This window comes from Somniosus microcephalus, chromosome 24 (assembly GCF_052327205.1).
Source record: "Somniosus microcephalus isolate GS21.2 chromosome 24, FLI_Smic_1.0, whole genome shotgun sequence".
NCBI classification, from domain to species: domain Eukaryota; kingdom Metazoa; phylum Chordata; class Chondrichthyes; order Squaliformes; family Somniosidae; genus Somniosus; species Somniosus microcephalus.
In genome coordinates, this window is record NC_141010.1 from 67,241,776 (window position 1) to 67,257,157 (window position 15,382).

At 57.5% G+C, this 15,382-nt stretch overlaps 1 protein-coding gene across 1 annotated transcript in view; it reads left to right on the forward strand.

Annotated features, from left to right (window-relative positions):
• Positions 1-11,436, forward strand: part of LOC147101517 (corticotropin-releasing hormone receptor 1-like) — a 663,409-nt gene extending 651,973 nt beyond the window's left edge. Inside the window, exon 12 of the mRNA XM_085966027.1 lies at positions 11,296-11,436. Within this exon, the coding sequence (XP_085822153.1) occupies positions 11,296-11,436 (141 nt within the window). The remainder of the gene's footprint in view (positions 1-11,295) is intronic.
• The last annotated feature ends 3,946 nt before the right edge of the window (positions 11,437-15,382 follow it).

Consider the following 15,382-nt stretch of genomic DNA (forward strand, 5'->3'; position numbering starts at 1 on the left):
CACCCCCCTCCTCACCACCTCCCATCCTCTCCCCCAGCCCCCTCCCACCTCCTCCCTCATCTCCCCCACCCCCCCTCCTCACCACCTCCCCTCCTCTCCCCCACCCCCCTCCTCACCACCTCCCCTCCTCACCACCTCCCCTCCTCACCACCTCCACTCCTCACCACCTCCACTCCTCACCACCTCCCCTCCTCTCCCCTCCTCTCCCCAGCCCCCTCCTCACCACCTCCCCTCATCTCCCCCACCCCCCTCCACACCACCACCCCTCCTCTCCCCACCCCCCTCCTCACCACCCTCCCCTCCTCACCACCTCCCCCTCCTCCACTCCTCACCACCTCCCCTCCTCTCCCCAGCCCCTCCTCACCACCTCCCCCCTCCTCTCCCCCAGCCCCCTCCTCACCACCTCCCCTCCTCTCCCCACCCCCCTCCTCACCACCTCCCCTCCTCTCCCCCACCCCCCTCCTCACCACCTCCCCTCCTCTCCCGCACCCCCCTCCTCACCACCTCCCTCCTTCTCCCGCAGCCCCCTCCTCACCCACCTCCCTTCTCCTCCCCCACCCCCCTCCTCCTCCTCACCACCTCCGCTCCTCACCACTCCCCCTGCTCACCAACCTCCCCCTCCTCACCACCTCCCCTCCTCACCACCTCCCCTCCTCTCCCCACCCCCCTCCTCACCACCTCCCTCCTCTCACCGCTGCCACCCTCCTCACCCGCCTGCCCCCTCCTCACCACCCCCTCCTCTCCCCCAGCATCCTCCTCACCACCGCCCCTCCTCTCCCCAGCCCGCTCCTCACCACCTCCCCTCCTCTCCCAGTCCCCTCCTCACCACCTCCCCTCCTCTCCCCCAGCCCCCTCCTTACCGCCTCCCCTCCTCTCCCCCACCCCCCTCCTCACCACCTCCCCTCCTCACCCCCACCCCACTCCTCACCACCTCCCTCCTCTCGCCCACCCCCCTCCTCACCACCTCCCCCTCCTCTCCCCCCAGCCCCCACCTCACCACCTCCCCTCTCCTCCCCCACCCCCCTCCTCACCACCTCCCCCTCCTCTCCCCAGCCCCCTCCTCACCACCTCCCCCTCCTCACCACCTCCCCTCCTCTCCCCCAGCCCCCTGCTCACCACCTCCCCACCTCTCCCCCACCCCCCCTCCTCCCCACCTCCCCTCTCTCCCGCAGCCCCCTCCTCACCACCTCCCCCCCCCTCCCCCACCCCCTCCTCTCCACCTCCCCCCCTCCTCTCCCCCACCCCCTCCTCACCACCTGCCCCTCCTCACCACCTCCCCCTCCTCACCACCTCCCCTCCTCACCACCATGCCCTCCTCACCAACTCCCCTCCTCACCACCTCCCCTCCTCTCCCCACCCCCCTCCTCACCACCTCCCCTCCTCTCCCGCAGCCCCCTCCTCACCACCTCCCCTCCTCTCCCCACTCCCCTCCTCACCAGCCCCCCTCCTCTCCCCCAGCCTCCTCCTCACCACCACCCCTCCTCTCCCCCAGCCGCCTCCTCACCACCCTCCCCTCCTCTCCCCAGCCCCCTCCTCACCACCTCACCCTCCTCTCCCCAGCCCCCTGCTCACCACCTCCCCTCCTCTCCCCCACCCCCCTCCTCACCACCTCCCCTCCTCACCCCCACCCCACTCCTCACCCACCTCCCCTCCTCTCCACCACCCCGCTCCTCACCACCTCCCCCTCCTCTCCCCCAGCCCCCACCTCACCACCTCCCCTCCTGTCCCCACCCCCCTCCTCACCACCTCCCCTCCTCTCCCCCACCCCCCTCCTCACCACCTCCCCTCCCCACCCCCCTCCTCACCACCTCCCCTCCCCCACCCCCCTCCTCACCACCTCCCCTCCTCTCCCCCACCCCCTCCTCACCACCTCCCCTCCTCACCACCTCCCCTCCTCTCACCCAGACCCCTCCTCACACACCTCCCCTCCTCTCCCCACCCCCTCCTCACCACCTCCCCTCCTCTCCCCCAGCCCCTCCTCACCACCTCCCTCCCCCACCCCCCTCCTCACCACCTCCCCTCCTCACCCCCACCCACCACTCCTCACCACCTCCCCTCCTCTCCCCCAGCCCCTCCTCACCACCTCCCCTCCTCTCCCCCACCCCCTCCTCACCACCTCCCCTCCTGTCCCCCACCCCCTCCTCACCACCTCCCCTCCTCACCACCTCCCCTCCTCTCCCCCAGCCCCCTCCTCACCACCTCCCTCCTCTCCCCCAGCCCCCTCCTCTCAATACAATAATACAATACAAATCGCTTTATTGGCATGATAAGGTACATCTTATGTTCCCAAAGCATCAAAATACATTTTGGTTGAACACATAAACGCGGTTCCATTCATACAGTGTATAAACAGGTATATCCCTGAGTTTCAATATATTTTCGCCTTGTTTTTATATACTCTTGTCTTGTTTACTGGTTGTCCCTCTGTTCATGGCAAGCTGTAACATAGTGTGCCGCCAGTGTTACACAGCTTCTCTCCTCCCCCAGTAGGAATGGGAGTTTTGGTTGTCAGTCAGATTTCTGAATTCAGAAACCTCTCCCCACCCCTCCTCACCACCTCCCTCCTCACCACCTTCCCTCCTCTCCCCCAGCCCCCTCCTCACCACGTCCAGTCATCTCCCCACCCCTCTCCTCACCACCTCCCCTCCTCTCCCCACCCCCCTCCTCACCACCTCCCCTCCTCACCACCTCCCCTGCCTCACCACCTCCACTCCTCACCACCTCCCTCCTCTCCCCCAGCCCCTCCTCACCACCTCTCCCCCTCCTCTCCCCAGCCCCCTCCTCACCACCTCCCCTCCTCTCCCCCACACCCCTCCTCACCACCTCCCTCCTCTCCCCCAACCCCCTCCTCACCACCTCCCCTCCTCTCCCCAGCCCCCTCCTCACCACCTCCCCCTCCTCACCACATCCCCCTCCTCACCACCTCCCCTCCTCTCACCCAGCCCCTCCTCACCACCTCCCCCCTCCTCTCCCCCAGCCCCTCCTCACCACCTCCCCTCCTCTCCCCCACCCCTCCTCACCACCTCCCCTCCTCTCCCCCAGCCCCCTCCTCACCACCTCCCCTCCTCTCCCGCAGCCCCTCCTCACCACCTCCCCTCCCCTCCCCACCCAGCTCCTGACCACCTCCCCCTCCTCTCCCCACCCCCCTCCTCACCACCTCCCCCTGCTCACCACCTCCCCTCCTCACCACCTCACCCCTCCTCACCACCTCCCCTCCTCACCACCTCCCCTCCTCTCACCACCTCCCCCTCCTCACCACCTCCCCCTCCTCACCACCTCCCCTCCTCTCCCCACCCCCCTCCTCACCACCCCCCCTCCTCTCCCCCAGCCTCCTCCTCACCACCACCCCTCCTCTCCCCAGCCCCCCTCCTCACCACCTCCCCTCCTCTCCCCAGCCCCTCCTCACCACCTCCCCTCCTCTCCCCAGCCTCCTCCTCACCACCTCCTCCTCCTCTCCCCCAGCCCCCTCCTCACCACCTCCCCCTCCTCTCCCCCACCCCCCTCCTCACCACCTCCCCTCCTCTCCCCAGCCCCCTCCTCACCACCTCCCCTCCTCATCCCCACCCCACTCCTCACCACCTCCCCTCTTCTCCCCCACCCCCCTCCTCACCACCTACCCTCCACACCCCACCCCACTCCTCACCCACCCCTCCCTCCTCTCCCCCACCCCCCTCCTCACCACCTCCCCCTCCTCTCCCCCAGCCCCCACCTCACCACCGCCCCTCCTGTCCCCCACCCCCCTCCTCACCACCTCCCCTCCTCTCCCCACCCCCCCCCCTCACCACCTCCCCTCCTCTCCCCCACCCCCCTCCTCACCACCTCCCCTCCTCTCCCCCACCCCCCTCCTCACCACCTCCCCTCCTCTCCCCCACCCCCCTCCTCACCACCTCCCCACCTCTCCCCCACCCCCCTCCTCACCACCTCCCCCCCACCCCCTCCTCACCACCTCCCCTCCTCACCACCTCCCCTCCTCTCGCCCCCTCCTCTCCTCCTCTCCCCCACCCCCCTCCTCACCACCTCCCCTCCTCTCCCCCACCCCCCTCCTCACCACCTCCCCTCCTCTCCCCCACCCCCCTCCTCACCACCTCCCCTCCTCTGCCCCAGCCCCTCCTCACCACCTCCCCTCCTCTCCCCCAGCCCCCCTCCTCACCACCACCCTCACTCTCACACAACTCCTCTAGTACCCTAACTCTCCCATCAATACCCATCCCTCTACTTCCATAACTTTTCTAATTCGATGATCTGACGAAGGGGCATTGATCTGAATTGTTAACTCTGTTTCTTTCTCCACAGATGCTGCCAGACCTGCTGAGTGTTACCAGCATTTTCTGTAATTATACCAATGACTGTATCATGCTGTACTTTGAAGTTAGCTGCTCCGGTTCTGTGAAGTGTTCGCCTGTGTTCTCCGATGAGGTACACAGCTCGATACCCCTTTGTAAAGGGCCAGTGAATCCCAACAATCCCAACGGCTCAGTACATCCAGCAGCAGCTGTTTGCACCCATTCACCTTTCCGTTGCACAGCTCGTTGATGAAGCAAATGCTCACCTTGTAGATTTTCATGGCTGGCTTGTCAAAGCTAATAACAGATTACAGCCACATGCTCCATTATCAGATACACATCAACTTAATGACAGCCCTTAGATATTCATTAGACTGAGTGCAATGACCTTGACCCTTCCCTAAATGAAGGGCTGGATTGAGTCACAGTCTCAGTAATTGACAAGTACGAATTATCCTCTTACTGAACAGTTGATGAATCAGATAGCACTTATTTAAACAATGTGCTAAAAGCTCCTTTGTTAGATCTTATCCAGACCATGAATCATGTCCTAAATAAAACAGAAAATGCTGCAAACACTCAGCAGGTCCGGCAGCACCTGTGGAGAGAGAAATAGAGTTAACATTTCTGGCCAATGACCTTTCGTCAGAATCTGTTTTTATTTCAGATTTCCAGCATCCGTAGTATTTTGCTTTTGAATAAAGTCCTACCTTGTCGGAGATGTGTCAATTTCACTGCACCTTAGTACTGTATTGTTGGAGTAGTATTAATGACAGGGCACTTTATTACACAGTATAGGAGTAGTATAATAACACACACTGTTGTATAATAACACACTGTCGTATTATAACACGCATTGTCGTATAATAACACACACTGCCGTATAATAACACACAATGTCGTATAATAACATGCAATGTCGTATAATAACACACACTGCCGTATAATAACACACACTGCCATATTACACACAGGCCTAGAAATTCAGTATAGCCACTTTTCCCTTCGCCGATATTCAGTCGCATCGCCCCAAGAGGTTGCTGCTGCGCTAAAACAGGCGATGCACGACTATCTTTAGGCGCTAAGCCGGCAGTGCTGAGCGATACCACCGAGGCCGGGCGCAGCGCAGGTGCGGCGAGTTTTTGATTGACGGGGGAGGGTCGATTTGTTTGCCTGCCACGCCCTGCACACTGCAGCCATCAACCTAGGCCTGACCACTTCAGCTTCACCTGTACAATGCCCAGGACTATGGAGAAGGCCAGGGAGAGAGCGCAGCGCTTCAGCAACGGTGACCTGAGGGTGCTGGTTGGCGGAGTGGAGCGCAGGCGCCATGTTTTGTACCCAGAAGGTGGCAAGAGGCCGCTGCCCAGCGCCTACCGGAAAGCCTGGAGGGAGGTGTCCAACAGGGTGTCTTCCAACAGCGTGGTTGCCAGGACTGCTGTGCAATGCCGCAAGAAGTTCAACGACCTCACTCGGGTTGTCAGGGTGAGTACACTTTCCAGTGTCCTCCTCATCCTTGCATGTGCACCTCACATTATGGGCAAAGGGACCTGAAAGCCCTAATGGCCAGCCCTCATCCAGCAGCTATGGGACTGGCATGAAAATCTCTTGCACATTCAGCACTTTACACACTGTCCAAGCTATTCGACCATGGGAGGCAGTGCAGACAAGATCAGGGCTACACACTGTACAAGCTATTCGACCATGGGAGGCAGTGCAGACAAGATCAGGGCTACACACTGTACAAGCTATTCGACCATGGGAGGCAGTGCAGACAAGATCAGGGCTACACACTGTACAAGCTATTCGACCATGGGAGGCAGTGCAGACAAGATCAGGGCTACACACTGTACAAGCTATTCGACCATGGGAGGCAGTGCAGACAAGATCAGGGCTACACACTGTACAAGCTATTGGACCATGGGAGGCAGTGCAGACAAGATCAGGGCTACACACTGTACAAGCTATTCGACCATGGGAGGCAGTGCAGACAAGATCAGGGCTACACACTGTCCAAGCTATTCGACCATGGGAGGCAGTGCAGACAAGATCAGGGCTACACACTGTACAAGCTATTCGACCATGGGAGGCAGTGCAGACAAGATCAGGGCTACACACTGTACAAGCTATTCGACCATGGGAGGCAGTGCAGACAAGATCAGGGCTACACACTGTACTTAGAGGCCGTCCTTTCTCTTGCAGGCCAAGGTTGCGCACAACCGTCGCAACCAAACTGAGACCGGGGGAGGCCATCCTGACATGAAAGAGCTCTCCGACCTCGACCAGCGTGTGGAGCGCATTATGGGAGGCCGGCTGATTGGCCCCGTCGCCACTGGAGATGCCGACCCTGTTCTGGGCACCAATGGTAAGGGCATGACCTTTTGGACCTCTCTCGTTCCACTTGCGCATCAGATCAGCATCCTTTGCTACTGTCCGACCAATGCGGTGAATGGCACCACTCATGCCTCCCTCGCTGCCGCCCTGTCCTCACTCTAAAGCTACTCTTGTGCCTTCCTGCTTTCAGATGGTGAATCGCCAGGTGAGGAGGCGGGCCCTCAAGCTGCCACTGTCAGCCCTTCGGAAGACGAGGAGGAGGAAGAGGAAGCTGGCCCATCAGTGCCACCCTCAGCCGCGCCAGCCCATGCCGATGTAGGGGACATGTCTTCCCTGGAGGGGAGCCGGGGGGAAGGGTCGGAGGAGAGTGAAGCTCCGGGGCCCAGCGGCCTGCAGCAACGCGGGAGGGGTGGGGAAGCTCGGCGGACTTCTCCCCAGAGGGTGAGTGCGGCCTCCAGTCCTGCGACGGTCAGCGCAGAGGAGGTGTGCCTCCTAGAGGAAATGGCCGTCCAGGCTGAGCGCAGGCACACTGAGCGCATGGCTGCAGTGGCACGGATGCCTGACTCCATAGAGTCACTGGCAAGGAGTGTGCAGCAATTCGGAGCAGCACAGGCCAGGAGTCTGCAACAATTCAGTGCAGCACAGGCCAGGAGTCTGCAACAATTCAGTGCAGCACAGGCCAGGAGTCTGCAGGACTTCACGGCAGCACAGTCGGCTTCTAGCCAAGTGCTCAGTCGTGCCGTCCATTCACTGGCTGGTGTCATGCGGACACAGACCAGGGCCACACGGGCACTAACTGCTGCCACCCTCGCTGGATCAGCCAGGCATCGCCAGGGCACTCGCCGCGCAGCAGCAGCCCAGCAATCTGTCCTTCAGCTGGTTGCTGCGCATGCTGCAGTGCTGGCCCATGCGAGTGCCAATGTGTCAGGCGACCAGCGAGCACCTGCGATCTGCCAGGTTGCCACCATTCCTGCAGCCGACACTGCCACTCCACCATTGCAGCTGCCACGAGCTGCTGGACAGACTGCTGCCGCCCAGCCACAGTTGGAGCAGTCAGCAGCCGGCCACTCCAAGGCCAGAGCTGGTGCAGGCCGACCCCCAAGGGCATCTGCCGTCTCGCCATCTGCCCCTCAGCAGCCTTCCCCCAGCCTTGCTGCAGCCACTGGGCTCCCATTGAGGAGGAGCAGCAGGGCGGGCAGGGGCCAGGCAAGGATGCGCAAGGCATCGCCCTCGCAGGGCAAAAAGTAGAGGTATGCACAAATGCCTGGTGCTTGTTGGAAGGCTGACACTTGTGCAGTTGTTTGGGTATAAGGCCGAGACTGGTGTCTATCTTTATTTGTGTAAGGCCGAGACTGGTGTCTATCTTTATTTGTGTAAGGCCGAGACTGGTGTCTATCTTTATTTGTGTAAGGCCGAGACTGGTGTCTTTCTTTCTTTTTGTAAGGCCGAGACTGGTATTTTTGTGTTTTTGGAGGGGGCTTCTCCACATGAGCATGTAATGTGGGAAGGGCAGAGGTTTTCAATAATTTTTTGTTGTTAAATTGCAGTGTTCATGGTTTTTTGGTTAAGTCCTGGTTGCCCTGCTCGGCGGAGGGCTTGTGGAGCGGCTACATTCATCTGCTGACATTGGCACAAGCCAGTCCCTGAGAGGGGGCCTAGAACCGACGTTCAATAAGCCGGCGACGGGCGGCCCTTGCACTTTGTGCCTCCCTCCTGTGCTGGTCCTCCTCCTCCTCCTCCTGCTCCTCCTCCTCAGGTGGTCCTCCAATGTGTGGTGGCAGTGGCTGAGTCCTGCGGATAGCCAGGTTGTGCAGCATACAGCAAACGACGACGAAATGGGAGACTCGCTCCGGCGAATACTGCAGTGCTCCCCCGGAACGATCGAGACAGCGGAACCGTTGCTTCAGGACGCCGATTGTTTGTTCGATGATGTTCCTGGTCGATTGATGGCTCTCGTTGTATCGCTCTTCAGCAGGGGTGCTGGGCGCACGGAGCGGGGTCATCAGCCAGGTACACAAAGGATAGCCTTTGTCCCTGATAAGCCATCCTCGTGGGTGAGGCTGGGCCTGGAACATGTCTGCCACAGAAGTCTGTCGGAGGATGAAGGCATCGTGGCTGCTGCCTGGAAAGCGGGCATTGACAGCTAGGATGAGCTGCCTGTGGTCACACACCAGCTGTACGTTCAGCGAATGGTAGCCCTTCCGGTTGCGGTAATCCTCGGCATTCTCCAGAGGTGCCCGCAAAGCCACATGCGTGCAGTCAATGGCGCCCTGCACCATGGGGAAGCCCGCGAATGCTGCAAAGCCCATTGCACGCTGTTGCTGCTTGGCAAGGGCCATGGAGAAGGAGATGAACTGACGTCTCCTTTTGAAAAGGGCATTGGTCACCTGGCGGATGCAGCAATGCACGGCGAACTGGGAGATGTTGGCAATGTTGCCAGTAGCGGCTTGGAAGGAGCCGGTGGCATAAAAGTTGAGAGCCACCGTCACCTTCACTGCCACCAACAGAGACGTCCTGCACCTCAGCTGTGGCTGCAGGTCACCGGCAAGCAGCTGGCAGATCTCTGTGACGACGTCCCTTCTGAATCGCAGCCTCCGAACACACTGCTCCTCAGACATCTGGAGATAGGAGAACTGCTGGCGGTATACCCTGGGTGGGTAAGGCCTCCTTTGCCGACGCCTGTTGCCCCCTCTCCGTCTAGCCAGGGCTGCCAGTCTCTCATGGCGTCTCTGAGCCCTTTGGATGTAATTGAGAAAGCCAGCGTTTACACCGATTGCAGCCCCCATAATATGCTGGCAAACAATGAGATGTCAATGAAGGCAAAAACTTTTTGAAATCTGTGGCCTGAAGCCAGAAGTACCTGTCCGAGTGTTGGGCCAAAGCAGAAAGCTATCTACCTTGGTCTCTCTTCAAAGATCCGTTTCGCAAGAAGGTGTGCTGCAAAATGGCAGCGTTTTATATTGCAGGATGAGTGCCCTTTAATTTGCGCCCCCCGCGCCCCGCATCGGCTGAGCACCGTTCCACTTCACAGTCGCTAGGGGCGCCAGGCGCACAATGGGGCGGCGTGACTGAAGTTCCAGTTGGGGGCGCACAAAGGGCGTTGCACGAGGAAATGACGTCATGATCTGCGCGCGCAGCTGAGCGCGCGCAAAGACTTTGCGCCGCCGCTAAATCTCTACTGAAGTTGGGGCGAGGCGCAGTCCTCCTAAGGCGCTAACGGCTGGCGCAACCAACTGAATTTCTAGGCCACACTGTCGTGTAATAACACGCACTGTCGTGTAATAACACGCACTGTCATGTAATAACACACACTGTCGTATAATAACACACACTGTCGTATAATAACACACACTGTCGTGTAATAACACGCACTGTCGTATAATAACACACACTGTCGTGTAATAACACACACTGTCGTGTAATAACACACACTGTCGTGTAATAACACACACTGTCGTGTAATAACACGCACTGTCATGTAATAACACACAATGCCGTATAATAACACGCACTGTCGTGTAATAACACGCACTGTCGTATAATAACACACACTGTCGTATAATAACACACACTGTCGTGTAATAACACACACTGTCGTGTAATAACACGCACTGTCATGTAATAACACACAATGCCGTATAATAACACGCACTGTCGTGTAATAACACGCAATGTCGTATAATAACACGCACTGTCGTGTAATAACACACACTGTCGTGTAATAACACACAATGTCGTATAATAACACACACTGTCGTATCTTGTAGCACAACCTGAGATGAAGGGAATGAAATTGCTCTCTGGCCTTAGCGTAAAATGAGCGATAGTGATTCGACCGCCCGGTTTACACCCGCCCAACTGTCATTACCATTGCCTTCAACTGGGCGGTTGTAAACCAGACAATCACTCAACTTGACATTCAACGGCATTACCATCATGAATCCCCACCATCCACATCCTGGGCTTCCCCATTGACCAGAAACTCAACTGGACCAGCCACATAAATAATGCGGCAACAAGAGCAGGTCAGAGGCTGAGTATTCTGTGGTGAGTGTCTCACCTCCTGACTCCCTACTGCCTTTCCACCATCTGCAAGGCACAAGTAAGGAGTGTGATGCAATACTCTCCACTTGCCTGGATGAGTGCAGCTCCAACAACACTCAAGATGCTCGACACCATCCAGGACAAAGCAGCCCGCTTGATTGGCACCCCATCCACCACCTTAAACATTCACCACCTCCACCACCGGCACACCGTGGCTTCACCACCACCTTCTCGAGGGCAACTATGGATGGGCAATAATGCTGGCCTTGCCAGGGATGCCCACATCCAGAGAATGAACAAATAATTTATTTTTTAATATATCATTCAGTGGAAGAAACATGTTGGAGTTGGATAATGGATAATGCTCATTCTGTTGTCTGGACAAGGAATAGTTCCTCAATAACATGGCAGAAAGCTCATACTTAGCATTCTAAAACCACCAAATTCAAAACGTTTTGTTAGTTTAGGAATAAATGTGACATCATCAGTTGGGACCTGCTGCAGTGGGCCAGGAGTCAGAGCCAGTTACTGGGATACTGACGCTACACAGAATAACTTCACAATAATCTTCAATGAAGGTGAGCGAAAGAGAAACAGCTGTTCGATGGCCTAACTCTAACGTGTCCTCTCACAGGTTCGATCTGCTGTGAGAAAAAGGTGGCATCGTTGGCAAGACAACCACTCGATCCGGACTCAAGTTGCCAGGGCAATGTCCATCCCAACATCTCCCACTAGGGTCAGTTTCCAGAGCATCAAGCAGACGACGGCTGTCTAAGTACATAGTACTGGACCAAACTGACCCCGGCTCAGTCTCTGCACCAAACTGATCCGGCTCACTCTCTGCAACAAACTGATCCGGCTCACTCTCTGCACCAAACTGACCTGGGCTCACTCTCTGCATGAAACTGACCAAGGCTCACTCTCTGCACCAAACTGACCCCGGCTCACTCTCTGCATCAAACTGACCCCGGCACACTCTCTCCATCAAACTGTCCCCGGCTCACTCTCTGCACCAAGCTCACTCCGGCTCACTCTCTGCATCAAACTGACCGCGGATCACTATCTGCATCAAACTGACCCCAGCTCACTCTCTCATCAAACTGACCCCGGCTCACTATCTGCATCAAACTGACCCCGGCTCACACTCTTCATCAAACTGACCCCGGCTCAGTCTCTGCACCAAACTGACCCCGGCTCGCTCACATCGTCACTGACCCCGGCTCACTCTCTCATCAAACTGACCCCGGCTCACTATCTGCATCAAACTGACCCCGGCTCTTTCTCTGCATCAAACTGACCCCGGCTCACTCTCTGAATCAAACTGACCCCGGCTCACTCTCTGCATCAAACTGACCCTGGCTCACTCTGCATCAAACTGACCCCGGCTCAATTTCTGCATCAAACTGACCCTGGCTCACTCTGCATCAAACTGACCCCGGCTCAATCTCTGCATCAAACTGACCCTGGCTCACTCTGCATCAAACTGACCCCGGCTCAATCTCTGCACCAAACTGACGCCGGCTCACTCTCTGCATCAAACTGACCCCGCTCACTCTCTCCATCAAATTGACCCCGGCTCACTCTCTGGACCAAACCGACCCTGGCTCACTCTGTCCACCAAACTGACCCAACTCACTCTCTGCATCAAATTGACCCCGGCTCACTCTCTGCATAAAACTGACCCCAGCTCACTCTGTCCACCTAACTGACCCCAGCTCACTCTGCAACAATCTGACCCCGGCTCACTCTCTCCATCAAACTGACCCCAGCTCACTCTCTGCATCAAAATGACCCGGGCTCACCATCTGCATCAAACTGACCCCGGCTCACTCTCTGCATCAAACTGACCACGTCTCACCCTCTCCATCAAACTGACCCCAGCTCATTCTCTGCACCAAACTGACCCTGGCTCACTCTGTCCATCAAACTGACCCCGGCTCACTCTCTCCGTCAAACTGGACCCAGCTCACTCACTGCACAAAACTGACCCAGCTCACTCTCTCCATCAAACTGACCCCGGCTCACTCTCTCCATCAAACTGACCCCAGCTCACTCTGTCCATCAAACAGACCCCAGCTCACTCTCTCGATCAAACTGACGCCGGCTCACACTGTCCACCAAACTGACCCCAACTCACTCTCTACATCAAACTAAAGCTGGCTCACTCTGTCCACCAAACTGACCCTAGCTCACTATGTCCATCAAACTGACACCAGCACGCTCTCTACATCAAACTGAGCCCAGCTCACTCTCTCCATCAAACTGACCCCGGCTCACTCTCGGCATCAAACTGACCCCGGCTCGCTCTCCGCACCAAACTGACCCAACTCACTCTCCCCATCAAAGGGACCCCAGCTCACTCTCTCCATCAAACTGACCTGGCTCACACTCTCCATCAAACTGACACCAGCTCACCCTCTCCATCAAACTGACCCCAGCTCACTCTCTCCATCAATCTGACCCCAGCTCACTCTCTCCATCAAACTGACCCCAGCTCACTCTCTGCACCAAACTGACCCCGGCTCAATCTCTGCATCAAACAGACCCCAGCTCACTCTCTGCACCAAACTGACCCCGGCTCACTCTCTGCATCAAACTGACCCCAGCTCACTCTCTGCACCAAACTGACCCCGGCTCACTTTCTCCATCAAACTGACCCCGGCTCACTCTCTTCATCAAACTGACCCCGGCTCACTCCCTGCATGAAACTGACTCCAGCTCACTCTCTGCATGAAACTGACTCCAGCTCACTCTCTGCATCAAAGTGACCCGGGCTCACTCTCTCCATCAAAGTGACCCCGGCTCACTCTCTCCATCAAACTGACCCCGGCTCACTCACTGCACCAAACTGACCCCAGCTCACTCACTGCACCAAACTGACCCGACTCACTCTCTCCAAAAAACTGATCCGGGCTCACTTTGTCCATCAAACTGACCCCAGCTCACTCTGTCCACCAATCTGACCCGACTCACTCTCTCCATCAAACAGACCCCGGCTCACTCTTTCCATCAAACTGACCCCAGCTCATTCTCTCCATCAAACTGACCCCGGCTCACACTCTCCATCAAACTGACCCCAGCTCACTCTATCCAGCAAACTGACCCCAACTCACTCTCTACATCAAACTAAACCCGGCTGACTCTGTCCACCAAACTAAACCCAGCTCACTCTGTCTACCAAATTGACCCCGTCTCACTCTCTGCATCAAAGTGATCCTGGCTCACCACGTCCATCAAACTGACCCCAGCTCACTATGTCCATCAAACTGACTCCAGCACGCTCTCTACATCAAACTGACCCCGGCTCACTCTCTCCATCAAACAGACCCCAGCTCACACTCTGCACCAAACTGACCCCGGCTAAATCTCTGCATCACACAGACCCCAGCTCACTCTCTGCAGCAAACTGACCCCAGCTCACTTTCTCCATCAATCTGACCCTGGCTCACTCTCTGCATCAAACTGACCCCGGCTCACTCTCTGCATGAAACTGACTCCAGCTCACTCTCTGCATGAAACTGACTCCTGCTCACTCTCTGCACCAAACTGACCCGGGCTCACTCTCTGCATCAAACTGACCCTGGCTCACCACGTCCACCAAACTGACCCCAGGTCACTATGTCCATCAAACTGACACCAGCACGCTCTCTCTATCAAACTGACCCCGGCTCACTTTCTGCACCAAACTGACCCTGGATTACTCTCTGAATCATACTGACCCGGGCTCGCTCACTGCAACAAACTGAGCCCAGCTCACTCTCTCCATCAAACTGACCCCGGCTCACTCTCGGCATCAAACTGACCCCGGCTCGCTCTCTGCACCAAACTGACCCGACTCACTCTCCCCGTCAAAGTGACCCCAGCACACACTCTCCATCAAACTGACCCCAGCTCAGTCTCTCCATCAAACTGAACCCGGCTAACACTCTCCATCAAACAGACCCCAGCTCACTCTCTGCAGCAAACTGACACCGGCGCAATCTCTGCATCAAACAGACCCCAGCTCACTCTCTGCACCAAACTGACCCCGGCTCACTCTCTGCACCAAACTGACCCGACTCACTCTCTGCCTCAAACTGACCCCGGCTCACTCATTCACCCAACTGTCCCCAGCTCATTCACTGCACCAAACTGACCCCGGCTCACTCTCTGCATCAAACTGACCCCGGCTCAGTCTCACCATCAAACTGACCCTGGCTCACACTCTCCATCAAACTGACCCTGGCTCACACTCTCCATCAAAAAGACCCCAGCTCACTCTCTGCACCAAACTGACCCCAGCTCACTCTCTGCATCAAACTGACCCCGGCTCACTCTCTGCATGAAACTGACTCCAGCTCACTCTCTGCATGAAACTGACTCCAGCTCACTCTCTGCATCAAACTGACCCAGGCTCACTCTCTCCATCAAACTGACCCTGGCTCACTCACTGCACCAAACTGACCCCAGCTCACTCTCTCCAAAAAACTGATCCAGGCTCACTTTGTCCATCAAACTGACCCCAGCTCACTCTGTCCACCAATCTGACCCGACTCACTCTCTCCATCAAACAGACCCCGGCTCACTCTTTCCATCAAACTGACCCCAGCTCACTCTCTCCATCAAACAGACCCCAGCTCACACTCTCCATCAAACTGAACCCAGCTCACTCTATCCACCAAACTGACCCCAACTCACTCTTTACATCAAACTAAACCCGGCTGACTCTGTCCACCAAACTG